At 37.6% G+C, this 20,498-nt stretch overlaps 1 protein-coding gene across 1 annotated transcript; it reads left to right on the forward strand.

The window, feature by feature from the left end:
* The first annotated feature begins 1,488 nt into the window (after nucleotides 1–1,488).
* Nucleotides 1,489–19,804, forward strand: ccm2l (CCM2 like scaffold protein). Its single transcript, XM_073823113.1, has 10 exons — nucleotides 1,489–1,585; nucleotides 4,740–4,898; nucleotides 4,980–5,063; nucleotides 6,862–7,045; nucleotides 7,272–7,888; nucleotides 9,545–9,674; nucleotides 12,810–12,873; nucleotides 13,223–13,373; nucleotides 15,675–15,813; nucleotides 16,905–19,804. The coding sequence occupies exons 1-10, from the start codon at nucleotides 1,556–1,558 to the stop codon at nucleotides 17,183–17,185; spliced, it is 1,839 nt and encodes a 612-aa protein (XP_073679214.1). The 5' UTR covers nucleotides 1,489–1,555; the 3' UTR covers nucleotides 17,186–19,804.
* Nucleotides 19,805–20,498: the final 694 nt, after the last annotated feature.

Here is a 20,498-nt window from a genome sequence, read left to right on the forward strand (position 1 = left end):
CCAGCTAAGGGCCAGCATTAACCAGCTAAGGGCCAGCATTAACCAGCTAAGGACCAGCATTAACCAGCTAAGGACCAGCATTAACCAGCTAAGGGCCAGCATTAACCTGCTAAGGACCAGCATTAACCAGCTAAGGGCCAGAATCAACCAGCTAAGGACCAGCATTAACCAGCTAAGGATCAGCATTAACCAGCTAAGGACCAGCATAAACCAGCTAAGGGCCAGCATTAACCAGCTAAGGGCCAGCATTAACCAGCTAAGGACCAGCATTAACCAGCTAAGGACCAGCATTAACCAGCTAAGGACCTGCATTAACCAGCAAAAGACCAGCATAAACCAGCTAAAACCACCATCCCAGGACTAAAACATACCTTTTTTTCAACAGGGCTTATACACCTCAGTTTTTGAGTGAAAAAAAGCATTATTTGTGGATAATTTTCCCAACAGTTCGTTTTTGGTCATAGTGAAGTACATTCACACTGTTGACATGTTTGCCTAGTGTAGCTAATTTTACTATTTAGACTGTATGTTTATGGTCACTCCTACTTGCAGTCGTTTGTTGATATCTCAGGCCTATAGAGGATTTGCACTTAAGTCAGGATTTGGTCAGTTATCTGGATGTGCGGCCATTTTGGTGATACTCAGATATAAACAACAGCATGGATTGCACGGTTGATCTACTACTGATTACGTTGTTCTGCTAATTTATGCTGTCCAAACCAAGGGAAAAAAACGTGTGGAAGCTGCTAAATCATATAGAGAAGGACATAGTAAGAAGGAAAGAGTGCAATATTTTGACAAACTAAAGTTAATAGGCGGTAAAGATATGTACAAACTGTATTTAAGATATTAGCCTAATATTTCACTTACCTGACCGGAAATGAAAAGAACAAACACGAATGTTGTGAAGATTCTTGTCCTGGAAATCCTGGTTCAGTTTGGCCAACCACAAATGCCTTTTGTTCCTCAGGCAGTCTTTGGCACTCTTCTCCTTGATTTGTTATAACTTTTTTCAGTCTATAGTACTCCAAATGTTTTTCCTGGTATGACCGATTAGTACAGCCCAATTAAACATGACAATAATTGATCATTTTTTAGCAGCAACAATAATGACACGTCGTAAAAACACTATGGAAATTTAAAGTCGTGTTTTAGTTATTGCCAAAGGGACTTTGTGATTTAATGAAATTTGTTTTGTTTTGCTTCATAAATCTGTTTATGTAATTTAGTTGTGTAATGTGTTTGGTGTTTTTGACATACTCTTTCTGCTTAGTGTCAACTCATTAATTTTACTAGTCCACTTATTTTATGTTCATGCGTGTTTACGACCCCATTTTGTGTACTGTATGAGTATGTCTTATCAGTACTTTGAGTGTGGAGGTGTTTGGGATTTTAGATCAGAGTCTCTGGTGGAGTTTCCTGTCCAGCAGGAAGTGTGTTTCCTGCACAGTCCTGCCTGGCTCCAGAGGGCTGAGAGGAGACTGGGCCTGTCCTTCACAGAGACACACATACAAACACACACTCTTGCATACAGCTAGCCATCGGGCTGGTCAATATGGACTATGAGCCCAAGCGAGCCAAGAAGGTAAGTTCTTCTATCTCATTTTACATCGAAACTAGTTAGATATACAGTACATTTAGGAATATTTCAAAGATGTGTGTTTGAAGCGTGTCGCATTCTCTGCGAACCTGATCATGTGACCTCTTATGTTTACATCTCTGTATACTGCATGTGTGTACCACATATATGTGACCCTGGACCACAAAACCAGTCATAAGGAGCACTGGTATATTTGTAGTGATAGCCAACAACACATTGTATTGGTCAAAATGATCGATTTTTCTTTTATGCCAAAAATCATTAGGATATTAAATAAAGATTCCATGAAGATATTTTATAAATTTCCTACCGTAAATATATCAAAACGTAATTTTTGATTAGAAATATTCATTGCTGAGAACTTTATTTGGACAACTTTAAAGACGATTTTCTCAATATTTTTTTTTTTTTTTTGCACTCTCAGATTCCTCTCATATTTTCAAATAGTTGTATATCGGCCAAATATTGTCCTTTTCTTACATCAACAGGAAGCTTATTTATGCAGCTTTCAGGTGATGTATAAATCTCAGTTTCAAAAAACTGACCCTTATGACTGTTTTTGTTTTCCAGGGTCACATATAACATATAACAGGTCTAGGGTTTGTTGATAATGCAAATAAAATATTTATGTCAAGATTACAGTAACTTCTGTAATCTTTATCTACTACGCCACACAGATGTTCAACCATTTTAAATATATTTTAAAATGTAATTTATTCCTGTGATGTCAAAGCTGAATTTTCAGCAGCCATTACGCAAGTCTTCAATATCATATGTGACCCAGGACCACAAAACCAGTCATAAGGTAAAATTTTACAATAAATCAATAAATAAGCTTTCTATTGATGCATAGTTTGTTAGGATAGAACAATATTTGACCGAGATACATCTATTTGAAAATCAGGAATCTGAGGGTGCAAAAAAATCAAAATACTGAGAAAATCACCTTTAAAGTTCTCCGAATTAGGTTCTTAACAATGCATTTTACAAATCAAAAATTACATTTTGATATATTTACAGTAGGAATTTTACAAAATATCTTCATGGAACATGATCTTTACTTAATTTCCTAATGATTTTTGGCATAAAAGAAAAATCAAAAATTTTGACCCATGCAATGTATTTTTGGCTATTGCTACAAATATACCCCAGCGACTTAAGACTGGTTTTGACACAAAACCAGTCATAAAGGTCAATTTTAAATTTTAACATAATTTAAATAAGCTTTCCATTGATATATGGTTTGTTAGGATAGGACAATATTTGGCTGAGATACAACTATTTGAAAATCTGGAAAATGACGGTGCAAAAAAATTTAAATACTAAGAAAATCACCTTTAAACTTGTCCAAATGCTTATTACTAAACAAAAATTAAGTTTTTATATATTTTTGACAGGAAATTTACGAAATATCTTAAATCTCTTGATCTTTACCTAATATCCTAAAGATTATTGGCATGAAAGAAAAAACAATCATTTTGACCCATACAATGATTTTTTAGCTATTGCTACAAATATACTTATCTTACTTAAGACTGGTTTTGTGGTCCAGGGTCACATATATATAATATCAGAAATTACTCTTATATTTTCTATCACACACTTAAACTCGTTATTTAGGCATTCTTCTTTTTTATAAATTGTGAATTGCTTAAAGCAACAAAAATACTCAAAAATATATTTACTGTGTTCCATTTTAAATGAAGAAAAAACATTCTTTTTACCCAAAGGTATCATAATGTGTACCAGAGAGGGTTCTTACACTCTGTGACAATATGCAGTGCGAGGTACCAATTCTTCTGAGACTTTTTCCAGAGATTGCGATGCTAAACCACTCCTCCATTTAAAGCCCTGTCTCAGGGGACAGGAGCTCTCTGACTACAGGACAAACACAAACAAACACTCAAAGGATTTCTTAGATAACTATAGGCCACTTGCAAGAGCATCAGTGTCATATCCAGCACGGATAACATTAGAAATGTGTGGATTTTGAAACCTTTAAAACGTGAATGACAAATATTTAAGCTTCTGCTGTATTTCTGGGTCACTAATTAAACAGTAAATCCTCTGAGCCATGGGACACCGTAGTATGAGAGGCCAATTATAGCTTCATATTATCTTCAAAGCATTTGCTTATATTATTTTTTTTCAGTAGGGGGGTTAGAAGTCATTGTAGCTGAAGATAGTAATAGTTGTGGTTAGGTTTAATGATGGAGTCATGCCGACGCGGTTGATTAATTGTTTCAAATTCGCCTTTCTTAATGTGTTTAGACTAACACCCAGAAAGCAGTCAGGATGACTGATAAGCCCCATTAGATCACATCTGATGTGAGTGCACACACCGTCAGTGACATGATGTGTGATTGATGCACAGCTTTACACATTCCTTACATTTTGAAATCTTTTCCTTAAACGCATTACACACACACACTGTATAAATCAGCAGGTTGTCAGTAGGGTATGTTGTCTCTAATCTGTCTTCCATATCTCACAGCTGTCTCGCTGATGTCACAGTTTGAGCAGCAGGCTGATGTGTGTGTGTTACATCATCATAAAAGCAGATTTAAATCGGCTTTTACAAATCTGACATCAAGCAAGTGACTTTAAAGGGATAGTTCATGTAAAAATGAAAATTCTGTCATTAATTACTCACCCTCATGTCATTCCAAACCCATTATACCTTTGTTTATCTTCGGAACACAAATTAAGATATTTTTGATGAAATCCGAGAGCTTTCTGACCCTGCATAGACAGCAATGCAACTGCATTCAAGGCCTAGAAAGGTAGTAATAACATCTTTAAAATAGTCCATGTGACATCAGTCATTCAACCTTAATTTTATGAAGCTATGAGAATACTTTTTGTGCGCAAAGAAAACAAAAATAACAATTTTATTCAACAATTCCTGCTCTTTCAACACAAAATTTTAAATTCTGAGAAAAAGTTGCAAGATATATATTCAGAATTGCAAGAATCTCACAATTCTGACCCTTTTCTCTAAAATTTTGAGTTTATATTTCATAATTATGATTGTTTATGACTTTTTTTCTCAGCATTGCTTTTTTCTTGTCATTACTGCAAAATTTCTCATCAAAACTGCGTTAAATATTTTTTTCTCTTATGCAAACTCTTCTTTCAGGGCTTTGTAAAGCGTCTGGTGTTCTCTAAATCTAGCCGGCGGCAGGCGGACAAAGGCAGTGTGTACCGTAGACCCCTTCACACAGTCCCCCTCTACCCACCTGACTACCTCATCCACCCAGAGAGACTCATCTACGACTATGTGGAGAAGGAAGTCAAGGTTAGTCTGAAAACACAAACTAAGCAAACAGATCACATTCACATGGAAACACCATTTGAATTTTATGAATGTTACCAACAGTTCCTGGGACACTTGACATGGGTGTCGTGTTCCCTGAACCCATCGAGCAGAGATGAGCTGCTGCAGCTTCTGGACACAGCCAGGGTGAGAGTCTTTGTAATGTTATTTTTAGATCCAGAAGATTTGCCTTGTGAAAGTATTCGTACCCCTTCATTTTTTCACATTTTGTTATGTTGCTGCCTTATGTTAAACTACTTTAAATTACTTTTTTCCCCATGTCAGTCTTCATTTCATACAATGACAAAGCAAAAAAAAAAAAAACAGGTTTTAACATCTTTGCAAGTTTAAAAAAATAAAAACTTAAATTATTTTATTGCATAAGTATTCATACCCTTATCTGGGACAGTTGAAATTTACTCAGGAGCATTCATATTGCTTGTAGATGCCACACATCTTTGGAAGAGTTCACAGAAGCATGTAGTTTCCATTACTATTAATGGAAGTTTGAAACAACCAGGACTCTTCCCAGAGAAGGGGAAGGGAAGGGCTTTGGTTAGACTGGTGACCAAGGATCTGATAGTCACTATAGTTGAGCTCCATGATAATATATGCAGATAGGAGAAACTTACAGAAAGACAAACATCAATGCAATACTCCACCGATCTGGGCTTTATGGCAGTGTGCAAGTCTCCTTTCCTCTGTAAAGACACGTGGGACACACTTGGAATTTGCAAAAAGCACCTAAAGGACCCTCAGACTGTGAGAAACAGGATTCTCTGGTCTGATGAACCTCAATTCCAAGCATCATGATTGAAGTAAAGCACTGCTCATCACCTGCAGAGTACCATTCTAAAAGTACACTGTGAAAAATGCTTTTCTAGCTTAGATTTTTTGTCGTTTCCAGCCAAAATATCTAAAAATTCTTAAATCAAGAAGGATATTTTAGATGAGTAAAAATTATTGTCTTGTTTTCAGAAAAAAAAGTCAAAATTAAGTGCATTTTTGCTTGAAACAAGCAAAATTATCTGCCAATGGGGTAAGCAAAATAATCGTGTTTTCTGTTTGAAATAAGATTTTTTTTTTCTTACCCCATTGGCAGATTATTTTGCTTGTTCTAATCAAAAACTCACTTCATTTTGACTTGTTTTTCTTAAAACAAGAAAATAATTTTTACTTGTCTAGAAATTCCTTCTTGATTCAAGAATTTTTAGATATTTTGGCTGGAAACAAGACAAAAAATCTAAGCTAGAAAAGCATTTTTTGCAGTGATAAAGTGTGCTGTGGGGCTGTTTTTCAGAGTAGAAGGAAAGCTCAATGCACAAAAATATTGAGCCTTAATGAAAACCCAGTCCAGAGCCTCTGAATGGGCAGAATGTTCACCTTTCAACAGGACAGTGACCCTAAGCACACAGCAAGAGTCTGGGCTTGAACCTAATCAAATATTTATTTCTGGAGAAACCTGAAAATGTGTGTCTGCCCTGTCCAACCTGAAAGAGCTTGAGAGGTGAAGAGGTGAGGAGAAGAATGGTACTGTAGATAATTGCCAAATGTTGATGTGCAAAGCTTGTCACATCATACCAAAAATATTTGAGGCTTTAAATGTGCTTCGGCTAAGTACTGAGTTACGGGTATGAATACTTATGCAATGTAGTTGTGACAATTCTGTTTTTACTTTGTTAATATGGTGTGTGGAGTGTAGATTGATGTTGAAAAAAAAGTAATTTAAAACAGTTTAACATAAGGCAGCAACATAACAAAACATGAAAAGGAATTATTAAGGGGTATGAATACTTTCTCAAGGCACTGTAGTTCAGTAAAAAAAAAAAAAAAAACTTTGAACACTCTTGTTTAAAATCAACGTGAGGAAAATTAAGCAATAACCGATTTTAAAACTATACATTACTTATTTTACTTATTTCTTGTTTATATTCTGTCTCTGTAGAAGCTGAAGGTTTTGCCTCTGAAGACCAGTGTGGAACAAGACTGCATTCTCAGCCTGTCTGCTCGTTGTCTATTGCTTACCTGGAGAGACAATGAAAAATTGCTACTGAGAATTCCCACACATGAAATAGCTGCTGCCTCCTACTTGCGGGATGATGCACTGCACCTACTTGTGCTCAAAACTGGTCAGTAAAGTTAGGAAGAACGTATATGTCAAATACTAGAGTTTGCCCTGGTTAATATCTATTCTGTTTTAGTGAATTTTATTATTGTAACACAATGCAATACACAATGTTTATTTCTAAATTACCCTAGTTTGCTTATTTGTGGCAATTAGATAAATATAGGAATATAATATCAAAGTTTGAGACACAAAAAAAAACAGATGCTCTTCAATAATTGTGTTCTCAGGTCTGAAAGTGGACACTGTATTAGCTGTTGATACTCTGGAGAACAGGCCCACCGGTTTGGAGAGCCGCAGACAAACTATAAGCAACACTGACCCCAGGCCTGCAGGGGGCACCATGGAGCGCCGTCACACCATCTGTGGTGTAGACTGGAAGCTCTCATCCCGCCATGAGCCTAAACAGGGCAGTGTGGGTGGAGGAGGTGGGACAGGGGGTGGAGGTGGTGGTGGTGGTGGTGGTGACAGCATTGAAAGGAAACGTGTGAGCGGGAGTTGGGAGCGTAGACAGACCCGGAAGCCATGTGGAGGTAGCTGGGAGAAACGGCCAATGAGTGGAAGCTGGGACCGGAGGTCTGTAGGGGGCAGCTGGGAGCGTCGGGGAGGTGGAGGGGTGGTGGGAGGTAGCTGGGAAAAGAGGCACGGGCCTGGAGCTAAAACAGGTGGAAGCTGGGAACGGAAACACACGCCAGGTGGGAGTTGGGAACGCAGGCAAGCTTACACAGGGAGCTGGGAGAGGGGAAAGTCTTATGGCAGCTGGGAGAGGAGAAACCATAATCCTCCGGAGCCCATGCCATGCCCTGATGCCTACTGCAACCTCATCATACTGGCTGTGGAAAACAGGGTGAGGTTATTCAGCCATTCAAATGGATGGATGGATGGATGAATAAATGAATGGGTTAAAAAGCCTTTAATATGCATGGATGGATGGAAATGGATTAATAAGAACTAGATGATCATGGTGCAGCAGATGGAGGAAAGAATGAAAGGATTGATAAATCAGAGGGTTGATAGATGATAGGGTTAATGGATGGATGGAAGGAAGGACAGAAAAAAGGGTTAAGAAGTGAAGGATGGTTGGATGGATGGATGGATGGATGGATGGATGGGTGGGTGGGTTAAAAAGTCTTTAATATGGATGGATGGTTAGATGGATGAATGGAAATGGATTAATAAGCAATAGATTAGCATGGTTCGGCGGATGGTGGAAAGAATGAATGGAATGATAAATCAGAGGGTTGATATATGAAAGGGTTAATGGATGGATGGAGGGCAGGACAGATAAAAGGGTTGACAAGTGAAGGATGAATGGATGGCTAAAATAAAGGGTTAATGGATGGATAAATAAGTGATGGATGGATGGAAAAACATAAAAGGATTAAAAAATGAAGAATGGATGATGGATGGCAGGCTGGGTGGGTTAAGAATGGATGGAAGGATGAATCAAGCTAGATAGATGGATGAAAGGGTTAATGGATGGATGAAAGGAAGGACAGATAAAAGGGTAAACAAGTGAAAAATTGATGGAAAGATAAATGAAAGGGTTAATGGGTTGATGATGAATCAAAGACTTAATAAGTGATGGATGGATGGATGGAAGGGCAGATAAAAGGTTAAAAAGTGAAGGATTGATGGATGGATGATAGATGGGTTAATGAGGGATTGATTATAAATCCATTAAAATTGCTAGCTGGATTAATGGATGGATGGATAGATGAGTGGGTGGATGGATGAAAGAGTTAATTGGTGGATGATAGATTTATGGATTAATAAGTGAGGGACGAGTAAAAATGTTATTCAAGTGGATGGATGGATGGATGGATGGATGGATGGATGGAAGGGTGGGTGGTTAAAATGTTTGATAAATAATGGATGGATGGATGGATGGATGAAAGGGTTAATAAGTGATGATGGGTGGATTAAAGCTGTAATAAGAGATGGATAAATGGATTAGTAATTGAGCGATAAAAGCCATTACTATGGCTGGATGAACAGCATTTCATGTAATGGATACTGGAATGGATGGACAATGCAAACCTTATAGTTGTGGTATTTGGAGAAATGAATTATTAGTGCTGTATAGATTTAAGATGATTGTGATGAATGAGGAAGTTCTAATTTAGTCATTGGATGTGAGCCTCAGGAATATGAATGCTTCACAGTGAGCTGTAGCTGCGCTCCTGCAGTAACCATGCTGATGAGATGAGTTGTGTCAGCTGTGATGTAAACAGCGCGCTCAGAGTAGACTCCCCTGTGATGTAATGCACAGACTTATGTAAGAGCATGCTGTGTCAGTGATCTGCGCGTCTGTGTGTGCCTGCGGACATTAATATGGATGGGATTGTGTTGACCCACATTACAGTCTGTCTGCTTTTGTGGGTGTGCAAAATGTGTGTCTGTGTAAGAGAGAAAAGCAAAAAGAGTATGCAAAACATGTATGTGGCTGGACACTCACTGATTTTCTTTTTTTTTATTTGCTTCTTATATTGATCACACACAGGATGCTGCAGAGGAGTACTGCGCACTCATCTGTCAAATGTTTCAGATCATCTATGGACATCAGACTATTGAATGTGTTGACAGGGCAGGATATCACTACACCATGCCTGACCGCTATTGGCTACAGAGAAGTGAGTGACATCTCTATTGTTCTTTAGAAGCCAGTGCACAGTAGCCACCCTCTACAGTGCTGAATGTCCTTAAAACAGTGGTTCCCAACTGGTGAGTCGGGACCTAAAAATAGATCACAAGTCTGTTCTGATCTGGTAACAGCAGGGGGGAAAACAAAAGCTAAATGATAGAGATTTTATCATGTACAGTGTGGGGAAAAAATTTTTTTTGATCCCCTGCTGATTTTGTACATTTGCCTACTGACAAAGAAATTATCAGTCTGTAATTTTAATGGTAGATTTATTTAAACAGTCAGAGACAAAAAATCCAGAAAAACACATTTAAAAAAAGTTACAAATTGATTTGCATTTTAATGAGTGAAATAAGTATTTGACCCCTTTGCAAATCATGACTTAAAAAAAACCCTTGTGGGCAATCACAGCGGTCAGATGTTTCTTGTAATTGGCCACCAGGTTTGCACACATCTCAGGAGGGATTTTGTCTTACCCCTCTTTGCAGATCCTCTCTGTCATTAAGGTTTCGAGGCTGATGTTTGGCAATTTGCACCTTCTGTTCTCTCCACAGATTTTTTTATGGGATTAAGGTCTGGAGACTGGCTAGGCCACTCCAGGACCTTAATGTGCTTCTTTTTGAGCCACTCCTGTGTTGCCTTGGACATCTGTTTTAGGTCATACCCATCCACAACCCATTTTCAATGCCGTGGCTGGCTTCAATGCCCTGGCCCTGATGGTACATGGCCCCGTCCATCGTCCCTTTGATGCAGTGCAGTTGTTCTGTCGCCTTAGCAGAAAAACAACCCCAAAGCATAATGTTTCCACCTCCATGTTTGATGGTGGGGATGGTGTTCTTGGGGTCATAGGCAGCATTCCTGCGAGTTGAGTTGATGCCAAAGAGCTCGATTTTGGTCTCATCTGACCACAACACTTTCACCCAGTTCTCCTCTGAATCATTTTGATGTTCATTGGCAAACTTCAAACGGGCCTGTACATGTGCTTTCTTAAGCAGGGGGACCTTGCAGGATTTCAGTCCTTCACGGCGTAGTGTGTTACCAATTGTTTTCTTGGTGACTATGGTGCCAACTGCCTTGAGATCATTGACAAGATCCTCCCGTGTAGTTCTGGGCTGATTCCTTACCGTTCTCATGATCATTGAAACTCTACAAGGTGAAATCTTGCATGGAGCCAGAGACTGAGGGAGATTGTCAGTTATCTTGTGGTTCTTCCATTTGCGAATAATCGTGCCAACTGTTGTCACCGTCTCACCAAGCTGCTTGCCGATGGTCTTGTAGCCCATTCCAGCCTTGTGTAGGTCTACAATTTTGTCCCTGACATCCTTGGACTGCAGCTGCAGTCATATCTAGTACCGCTTCATCTTATAACAAATGTTTTTTTGTGAACTCTTAATAACACTGTGCCTCGTTTACAAAACAACATGCTCCGAAGTCCGAACAATCCTTTGACATGATCCGGGATGCCATTAAAAATAAACTATATACTTGTTCCTTACACTGGAATCCTTCTGATATCTATTCAAAGATGCGAACAAGCTGTTTAAATCAAATGCGTCAAACCGAATATACTTTCACTCCATTTGTCCTATTGATGACAGACTCAAGTGCGTGGACTGTACCAGTAAAGTGAACGTGCATCCAGTGTATACTCTTAAAAGTAAAGGTGCTACATGATGCCATAGAACAGGGTTCCTCAATAGGCAGCCGGCCCGTGAGAGAAAAATATTTGGCCCGCGCTAATTTCAAATAATCTGAGAATTCAAAAGCACCTGACAACCTGTCAGCCAGCGGCGCTGTGCGACGCGACAAAATACATTAGAACCCATTATAATCAGTGATGCTGCCTATACTGGATCCGGCATATGCAACAGGACAAATCCTGACAGTAAGCCGATGCCTTGTTCTATTTATGACATACTGACACGAAGTTCAAATGATTTGCAGCGGCCGCCTTGTCGCGTGTCCTAACCAGATGCGATGCAACAAGGCGACGTATCAGAATCATTCAAATATCACAACCATGGGCGTAAATTTCATTTAACAGTCGGTGAAAACTAATTACCCTGCCATAGAAGAACCTTTTCTGTCTAAATGGTCATCTGAAGAACCTTTCTATTTCACAAAAGGTTCTTTGTGGTGAAAGAAGGCTCTTCAGATTATAAAAAGGTAAGAAATAGATGGTTCTTTAAAGAACCTTTGACTGAATGTTTTTTTGTGGAACCAAAAATGGTTCTTCTATGGCATCGCTGTGAAGAACCTATTAAAGCACCTTTATTTTTAAGAGTGTAGACATGATAACGACAGTGATTGTCAGCTCTTTTGGTCTTTGGAGTTTGGAATCTGATTGATTGATTGCTTCTGGGGATAAGTGTCTTTTATACAGGTAACAAGATGAGATTAGGAGCACTACCTTTAACAGAATGCTCCTAATCTCAGCTCGTGACCTGTATAAAAGACACATGGGAGCCAGAAATCTTGCTGATTGACAGGAGATCAAATACTTATTTCACTCATTATGCAAATCAATTATAACTTTTACAAAATGCGTTTTTTTTTTTTTTTTTTTTTTGGGTTTTTTTTGGTTATTCTGTCTCTCACTGTTAAAATATTATTTCTTTGTCAGTGGGCCATGTACAAAATCAGCAGGGGATCAAATAATTATTTTTCTAACTGTGTAATTATGACAAAATAAATAGAATTATTGAATTTTAAAAAGGTTTAGAAAGATTTTGAGGACATTTTGGCACTGTGTTGGGTATACTATATGTCCCTTTATATGTCCCATATAAATATATAAATCCACCCCAGTTAAAAATCACTGATCCAAGGACCTCCAAATATGATGATACTTGTGATCTCTTAATTATAAAAACAGAAAAAATATAAATAAGAAAAAGAAAATGTTTTCACCTTTTAGCATCTCTTTGTGGCACATTAAAGGATTTCTGAAACCCATTTAAATATATTCTAAACCGTTGACCTTTATATATTTTGCATTTGTACTATTAATGCATGTCTAGACAGCACTTATCAACAGCATGTTTTGCAGTGTAGCTTTAGTTGCCACTTGAAAAGCACAAATTTATAACGTTGTTTTTCTCTCTCCCATTAATACTTGTCCAAGGTGACAGCTGCCTTACTGACATGACATATGGCTATGACACAGACTTCAGCTGCTGCAGTTCATAGTGAGTGTCTGTTTGTGCATTATGATTCATGAAATCTGTCTTTATCAATTATCATTACTTTCTTATCCATTTTTAGGTTGTAAATTTTGCAGCACTAAAGAGAAATTGAAAAATACTGATGTTGCTTGGTCAAACCATTCCAAATTCACACCCTTTTTTTGATTGGCTGCAGTGTGATATGTTTGCCATTCAAAGCCTTGGGCTGTCAGAGAGACAAGTGTTATTTTTTCAGGAGGGCACATTTTTTTGAAGCTATTTTAATCATTTGTGAGGAAACGGGGGTGTGTCATTAAAAATAGCTTTTAAGCTCTGACATATCTGACTTCATGTGTGTTATCTCTCCTCACAGTGATGGTTCACAGGAAGCATTTGATCCGTATTATAGTGAGAACTACAGTGAGAGCTCATCTCTCTCCTGCCATGAGTCACACCGAAGCCTGGCCTCCACACACAGCGACTCTGAGCCCTGTAATGCCAGTCTGCAGGAGTACATGATCATTGTAAGATGCTTACACACATAAAATGATGTAATTTAAGGGACAGTTCTCCTAAAAATGAAAATTCTGTCATCATTTACTCACCCTCATGTTGTTTTGTGTATGTATATCAGGGGCATTTCCTCTGAGGCAAGGGAGGCAGGCCTGAGCCCATTGAGTTTTAACAGACCCACTAAAGCATGTGGTGGGTTTGGTGGGGGGTGAGAATGAATGGGGAAAATAATGTAAGAGGAGTCTGTGACCAGTATTTAACAGAGTTTGATGACTGATAATCCGATATATTCAAAAATAGTTTGAAGTTAACTTTAACTAGTTGAACGTAAGTTCACATATAAAATATAGTGTTTAAATTGTTACTGCCTTGAGTTATTATTTTGGAATAAATGTAAAATGCTTCATAGTTGGCTTTAATAAGCAGATTATTGATTACATTGTTAATGTAAAAATATAAAAAATAATTGATTTTCTCTCTCTCTCTCTTTTCCTGATTGTGTAAGTAATGTTTAACCAAGAAAATGTTACTGGGACGTGAGTTTTATTTGGTTAAAAAAAACTGTTAGGACTTTGCTTCCTCATTTTAGAACACCACTGCACACCATTGATGTGTATATACTGTATATACATACACATGTGCACACACACACACTGTATTTTTAGAGTCTTTTGAAGCCATATGATGCTTTGTGTCAGGAACAGACTGAAATTTAAATAAAAATAAAATTTTTAGAACAAAAAATAAAATATTTTTACATTAACCATGCAAGCAATATGTTATTTATTAAAGCCAAGTATGAATCTCATTGAGCATTTTACATGTATTCCAAAATAATAACTCAAAAAGGGGGTTTTAGTAGCAGTGCCATGAACCATTTTGGGTTCCCCAAATAATAGTTCTTAAAACAACTATTAATTTCTTGAAGAAAACAGATTTAAAATTGGAGAAACCTTTTCCCACTATAAAGAAGCTTTTTGTAGAAGCTTTGTATTATAAAGGTTCTTCATGGAACCATAGATGCCAATAAAGAACCGTTATTGTATAAAATTTAGTGTATAAAGCATTGTGAACATTTTGCCTAATAACGTGGTTCCCAGCAGAGGGCCACAGAAAACCTCCACAGGGGCTGAAGGATGACTTAAAGGCACATAAATTAATAAATGATAAATAATATGTGACCCTGGACCACAAAACCAGTCATAAAGGTCAAATGAATAAATAAGCTTTCCATTGATGTATGGACTGTTAGAATAGGACAATATTTGGCAGAGGTACAACTGTAAATCTGGAATCGGAGGGTAAAAAAAGTCTAAATATTAGGAAAATCACCTTTAAAGTTGTCCAAATGAAGTTCTTAGTGCATATTACTAATCAAAAATTAAGTTTTGATATATTTAGGGTAGGAAATTTACAAAATATCTTCATGGAACATGATCTTTACTTAAGGTCTTATAGTGATTTCAAAAGAAAGAAAAATTTATAATTTTGACCTATACAGTGTATTTTTGGCTATTGCTACAAATATACCTGTGCTACTTAAGACTGGCTTTGTGGTCCAGGGTCACATATATTAAAATAATCTAAATACTAATTCTAATATAAATTCAAATACATCAAAGGAAAAAAAAAAAGATTTAAACTAAAATTACACTTGCTTTGCATTCATACAGTTCTTGAAACTTTTGAATACCCAAAATTAATCATGGTTATTTTAACCCTCTGTCTGAAACAAGCTGTTTTAAGGGGCGTGTCCTTTAGGGTGTTTCTCAGTAATCAGCCACTGTCACGATTATCTGACGTCATTGCATAGAAAACAGTATCAGTGCCCGCTCGCTATTGCATGCGAGTGGTTTGACAACATAATCAAAATAAAACAGACATTTCCAGACAAAGCATTATAAAAGCATTTACTTACATGGTGAGAAGATGACTATTCATCGATATTTTGCACTGGAGGCAGTGTTTATGCAAATGTTTGTGTCCGGGTGACGTCACCTCATTTTTGGAGCTTGATTAAATAAATGCTTTGTTTATAACGAGGAGGAGGTTTTAAACTATGAAACTTGCAGGATGTTTTAATGGTAAACCTCTTATATGCCAAAAGATCAAGGCTAATTTGATTTCTCATGTTATGACCTCAATACTGCCAGTTCCTGTTAATGAAAAGTTCTAAAAACAAGGGGTTGAAATAACATGAGGATGAGTAAATGACAGTGTAATTTTCATTTGTGGGTGAACAATTCACTGCAGTTATCCGTAATATTATTGTCTCTGTTATATTGTTTTTTTGTCCTGTTCTCTTTGGTTAGTTGAGGAGTAAGCTGACGCCTCAGGAGATTCAGCAGTTTGCTCTGTTTCTGAGAGAATACAGACTCGGTGCTCCAATAGAGCAGTTCTGCACTGACCTGCTGCAGCTCTATGGAGACTCACGCAAATTCCTGCTGCTTGGTGAGAAACTCACAACACAGAATACAAAAGTCACCTTAGACTCTCTTTCTTTCTCCCTGTTTGCCTCTCTTGAGCAATTTGAGTGCCTGTTTGAATCCCCAAGGGGTGTCTTTGTACAATTGAGTTTATTTCATTATGCAGTCCAAAGTCATATTTCAAAAGTCGTGATTTATCAGATTTGGCATTGTATTCAGAGTCTGTGTAATTGCTGTCTATCATTAGCTCATTAGAGGGATTAGAGTAACATAAAGCCTAATGAATATTCATGAGCACCTGGCTTTCAGTGGAGCAGTCATGGTGCAACAGCCTTTCCAACAACATCACACTTTCCCAGCGTGACAGAATTACAAAATTACAAAACTCTGTGCTAACACTAGCCGCTGTGGGAACAAAAACATGATACAGCCTATAAATAACTCTATGACCACAATTCGCAACTATAAATAACTCTGTAACTGTGTTCCCAGATTTGTCACAAATAGATATTTAGATAGTGAGTCATTAAATAATTTGTACAGTAAATTCCCACTGCGACACTAAGTTGTCCAACTTGATTAGAAAGACCTTGAGGATGTTACTTCCGAAGCGAGTTGGGAAAGGATAAAGCAACTCACAGCAATTGTGTGCAACAGAGACACAATTACATAACAGTCGCTGAGCCACTTATACCTCTGCTGGCCGTGGACTCATCTAACCTGACACGCAAGCAAAAAGCTGAGTCAGCTTGATACTGCTCTGGAGAGTGTCAGACTGTCTTCGCTTTCACTATTGAGTCCATTCAGTATTGTTAGTGTGAATTTTTAGAGGAGAGCTGCAGTGCTGAATGGAGACAATTCATCACAAACATGTGAATGCTGCCACATTCACACAGGAAAAAGCGGTTTAAATGTCTTTGCCGTCACTTTTGATTAATTGAATGCGTCCTTGCTGGATAAAAGTATGATGTAAGATTTTATTTGTCAAAGTGTTTGCTTGTTGATGCGAATAACAATACTTAGTAAATATTTTAAAGTATTCTCAATTATAATTCATGCTGTGTAAAAATGCTGTCTGTGGTGCATTCTCACGTATTTCCTTTCCCATGTGACCAGGCATGAGGCCCTTTATTCCAGATAAGGATGTAGGAGTGTTTGAGACGTTTCTGGAAGACATTGGGATCCGAGAGGGTGGGATTTTGACCGACAGTTTTGGCCGGATCAAGCGAAGCATGAGCAGCACATCTGCTACAGCAGTCCGTGGTTATGACGGATGGACTCTTCCTTCCGGTTCCCAGGATTTTAACCGCAGAATTGATGACATCACACACAACATTGAGGCTTTGGGCTTTGAAGAGGGGAACGGAGACATAGAAGAGGAAGACTATTATCTGTGAAATGCACAGAATGAACTTACGTATATATATATATGTATATAAAGTTGAAGTCAAAAGTTTACATACACCTTGCAGAATCTGCAAAATGTTAATTGTTTTACCAAAATAAGAGGGATCATACAAAATGCATGTTATTTTTTATTTAGTACTGACTTGAATAAGATATTTGACTTAAAAGACGTTTACATATAGAAAATAGTTGTTGAATTTATACAAATGTTACATACACTTGATTCTTAGTACTGTGTTGTTACCTTAATGATCCACAGCTATGTTTTTTGTTTAGTGATAATTGTTCATGAGTCCCTTGTTTGTCCTGAACAGTTAAACTGCCTGCTGTTCTTCAGAAAAATCCTTCATGTCCCACAAATTCTGTGGTTTTTCAGCATTTTTGTGTATTTGGACCCTTTCCAGCAATGACTGTATGAATTTGAAATCCATCTTTTCACACTGACGACAACTGAGGAACTCATATTGAACTATTACAGAAGGATCAAACACTCACTGTTGTTTTAGAAGGAAAAACAATGCATTTATTAAAAGCCAGGGGTGTAAATGTTTGAACAGAATTAAAATGTGTACATTTTTCATATTTTGCCTAAATATCTTTTTTTTTTTCATTTAGTACTGCCTTTCAGAAGCTACAGAAGATACTTGCATGTTAAGACAAAATAAATTAAATTTAAACTGATCTTCAAATTCAAAAAGTTAGTGCATCATGTTTCCTTCTGAAGCATCAGTGAGCGTTACACAAAAATGCTGAAAAGCCACAGAATTTGTGGGACCTGAAGGATTTTTCTGAAGAACAGTGGGCAGTTTAACTGTTCAGGACAAACAAGGGAACAAACACAACACAACTGTGGATCATTCAGGTAACAACACAGTATTAAGAATCAAGTGTATGTAACGTCTTTTATGTGAAATATCTTATTCAGGTCAGTACTAAATAAAAAATAACACGCATTTTGTATGACTCCTCCTATTTTGGTAAAATAATTAACTTATTGCAGATTTTGCTAGGTGTATGTAAACTTTTGACTTTAACTGTATAAGCCACTGTATTTTTGAACTGTTGCACTGTAGAGTTTTTGAAAAGGGTTTAGGTCACAGATTTCTTTGATTAAATACATGTTGTAGAAGTGTAAAATAGTTCGAACTCAAATAGTTACACATTTACAGTATATGTGCACTTTATTGGGCCACATTGAGTGCTGCTGATGAAAAATGTGCCTTTTGCATCTGATTTGCATTTGTATTATTTGCATGCAAGTTTGGTTATCTCATGTTTTGCGTGAATGATTTACAAAAGAGCACCAGTGCCGTGAGGAAGTGCCAGAACGAACATAAGTAATGACATTTTATTTGGAGAAAAGGTCACTTAGACATAAAAGGATAGAAGTGGAAAAAGAGGAAGCGATCATGTAATAATGACGACATTGCCGATGATGAAGAGTTTGTTTCCAGCCAGTGCACACTACACAGTAATCTGCTGAAGCCGGAGGGTCAGCCGTCTGTAGGGGGAATAACTCATGAAAAACTCGGCCTTGACATTCTTTCCAGTGACACTGTCACCTTGCTGGAGTGTAATGCCCTTCCCTTCCCTCTTATCTATGCCAGCCACAGAAGGTTGATGGGCACTGCGCCCAGCGTTGGGGGTTATCAAAATGGCACATACATCTGTCAGGCTAAACGTTTGTTATGTAATAGGACCAAGCAGAAGAACAGGGCCAGACGGGGTTTAGATTAAAGTTAAACCTCTTCTCACACCCAAATAATCTTAGCATTCAAGCCAGCGGGGGGCAACAGGGAACATTTGTCCCAGGCTCTGTGATGAGGAGGGCCAACTGAGGTCCTCTGTGGAATATCTTACTCAGTAGGTCAGACGATGAAGAGCCCATGCATAATTATTAAATTATTTATACTTTAACTGACAGTCTTGATTCGAACAAACTGACTTCACAGTACTGTTTATAACTAAAGAACTAGTTCACCCAAAAATGAAAATTCTGTTATTAATTACTCACCCTCGTTGTTCCAAACTCGTAAGACCTTCATTCGTCTTCGGAACAGAGCACAAAGATATTTTTGATAATATCCAAAAGCTTTCTGACCCTGCATAGACACTAAGGGTCCTACCACGTTCAAGGTTCAGAAAGGTACCAAGAACATTGAAAATAGTCCATGTGACATCAGTAGTTCAACCGTAATTTTATGAAGCTACGAGAACACTTTTTGTATGCAAAAAAAAAAATTAAATAAGAAATTTATTCAACAATTCTTCTCCTCCGCGTCACCCTATAGTGCCATTTAGAAGAGGACCACGACGCATGTGCATGCTTTTATCTGCACTTGCAGTTGCAATCAAAATTATTCAACCCCCTTGACCTGCAAGACATTTTGCTGTAGAGAACAAAATTTTGTGAAAACAATTCAACAAAGACATCAGTACACTATTAGAGGAAGTTTATTCATACACATTAGAGTAATTTTGAGACATAAGTTGATGCATTCTGAAAACAAATCAAATTGGCTCATGTTAAAAAATATTCAACCCACAAAAGTCAAATTTGCAGAATCTTATATTCTTGAAAACCACAAATAAACGCTGTTTGGAAGTGCTTAGAAGCTTCTGTCACCTCTCTACTGCAATCTTGGCACATTCCTCTGCTGAGAAAGCTTTCAGATCACTGAAAATCTTTGGTTTTCACTTTACATCTGCTTTCAAATTCAATTAAATATTTTCAATGAGAATTAAATCTGATACTGAACAGGCCACTCAAAAACATTCTATGATCCCTAAACCAAGTATTAGTAGATTTGGATGAATGCTTTGGGATGATTGTCCTGCAGGAAAGTCCATTGATCATTAGCTTCAGTCTTTGCACCAAAGGCGTCACAATTCTTGTCAAAATGGTCTGATAATTCAAAGAATCCATGATGTCCTTCAAACAGTCATGATATTCACTTCCTGCAACAGTAAAACACCTCTGTAACATGACTGCTCCACCTCAATGTTTGATGATGGAGATGGTGTTCTTCTGCTTGTAAGCTTTGCCTTTTTTACACCAGACATACCACTGATCCAAGGATCCAAGAAGTTCTAGTTTGGTCGAATCACTTCTTAAAACATTCTTCCAGAACTCCACAGGTCTATCTAAATGATTTTTAGTGTCAGCGTTTTATGTTCTTCATGGTCAAGAAATGCTTGTCTTGTATTTATCTTATACTTTGCATTGAAATGTTTTCCACCTTTATGGGTCATCTTGAAAGTCTTTGGCTGTACATTGTAGGTTTTTCCTCAATTGTTCTATTC

Source organism: Garra rufa, chromosome 18 (assembly GCF_049309525.1).
Source record: "Garra rufa chromosome 18, GarRuf1.0, whole genome shotgun sequence".
Taxonomy (NCBI): Eukaryota; Metazoa; Chordata; class Actinopteri; order Cypriniformes; family Cyprinidae; genus Garra; species Garra rufa.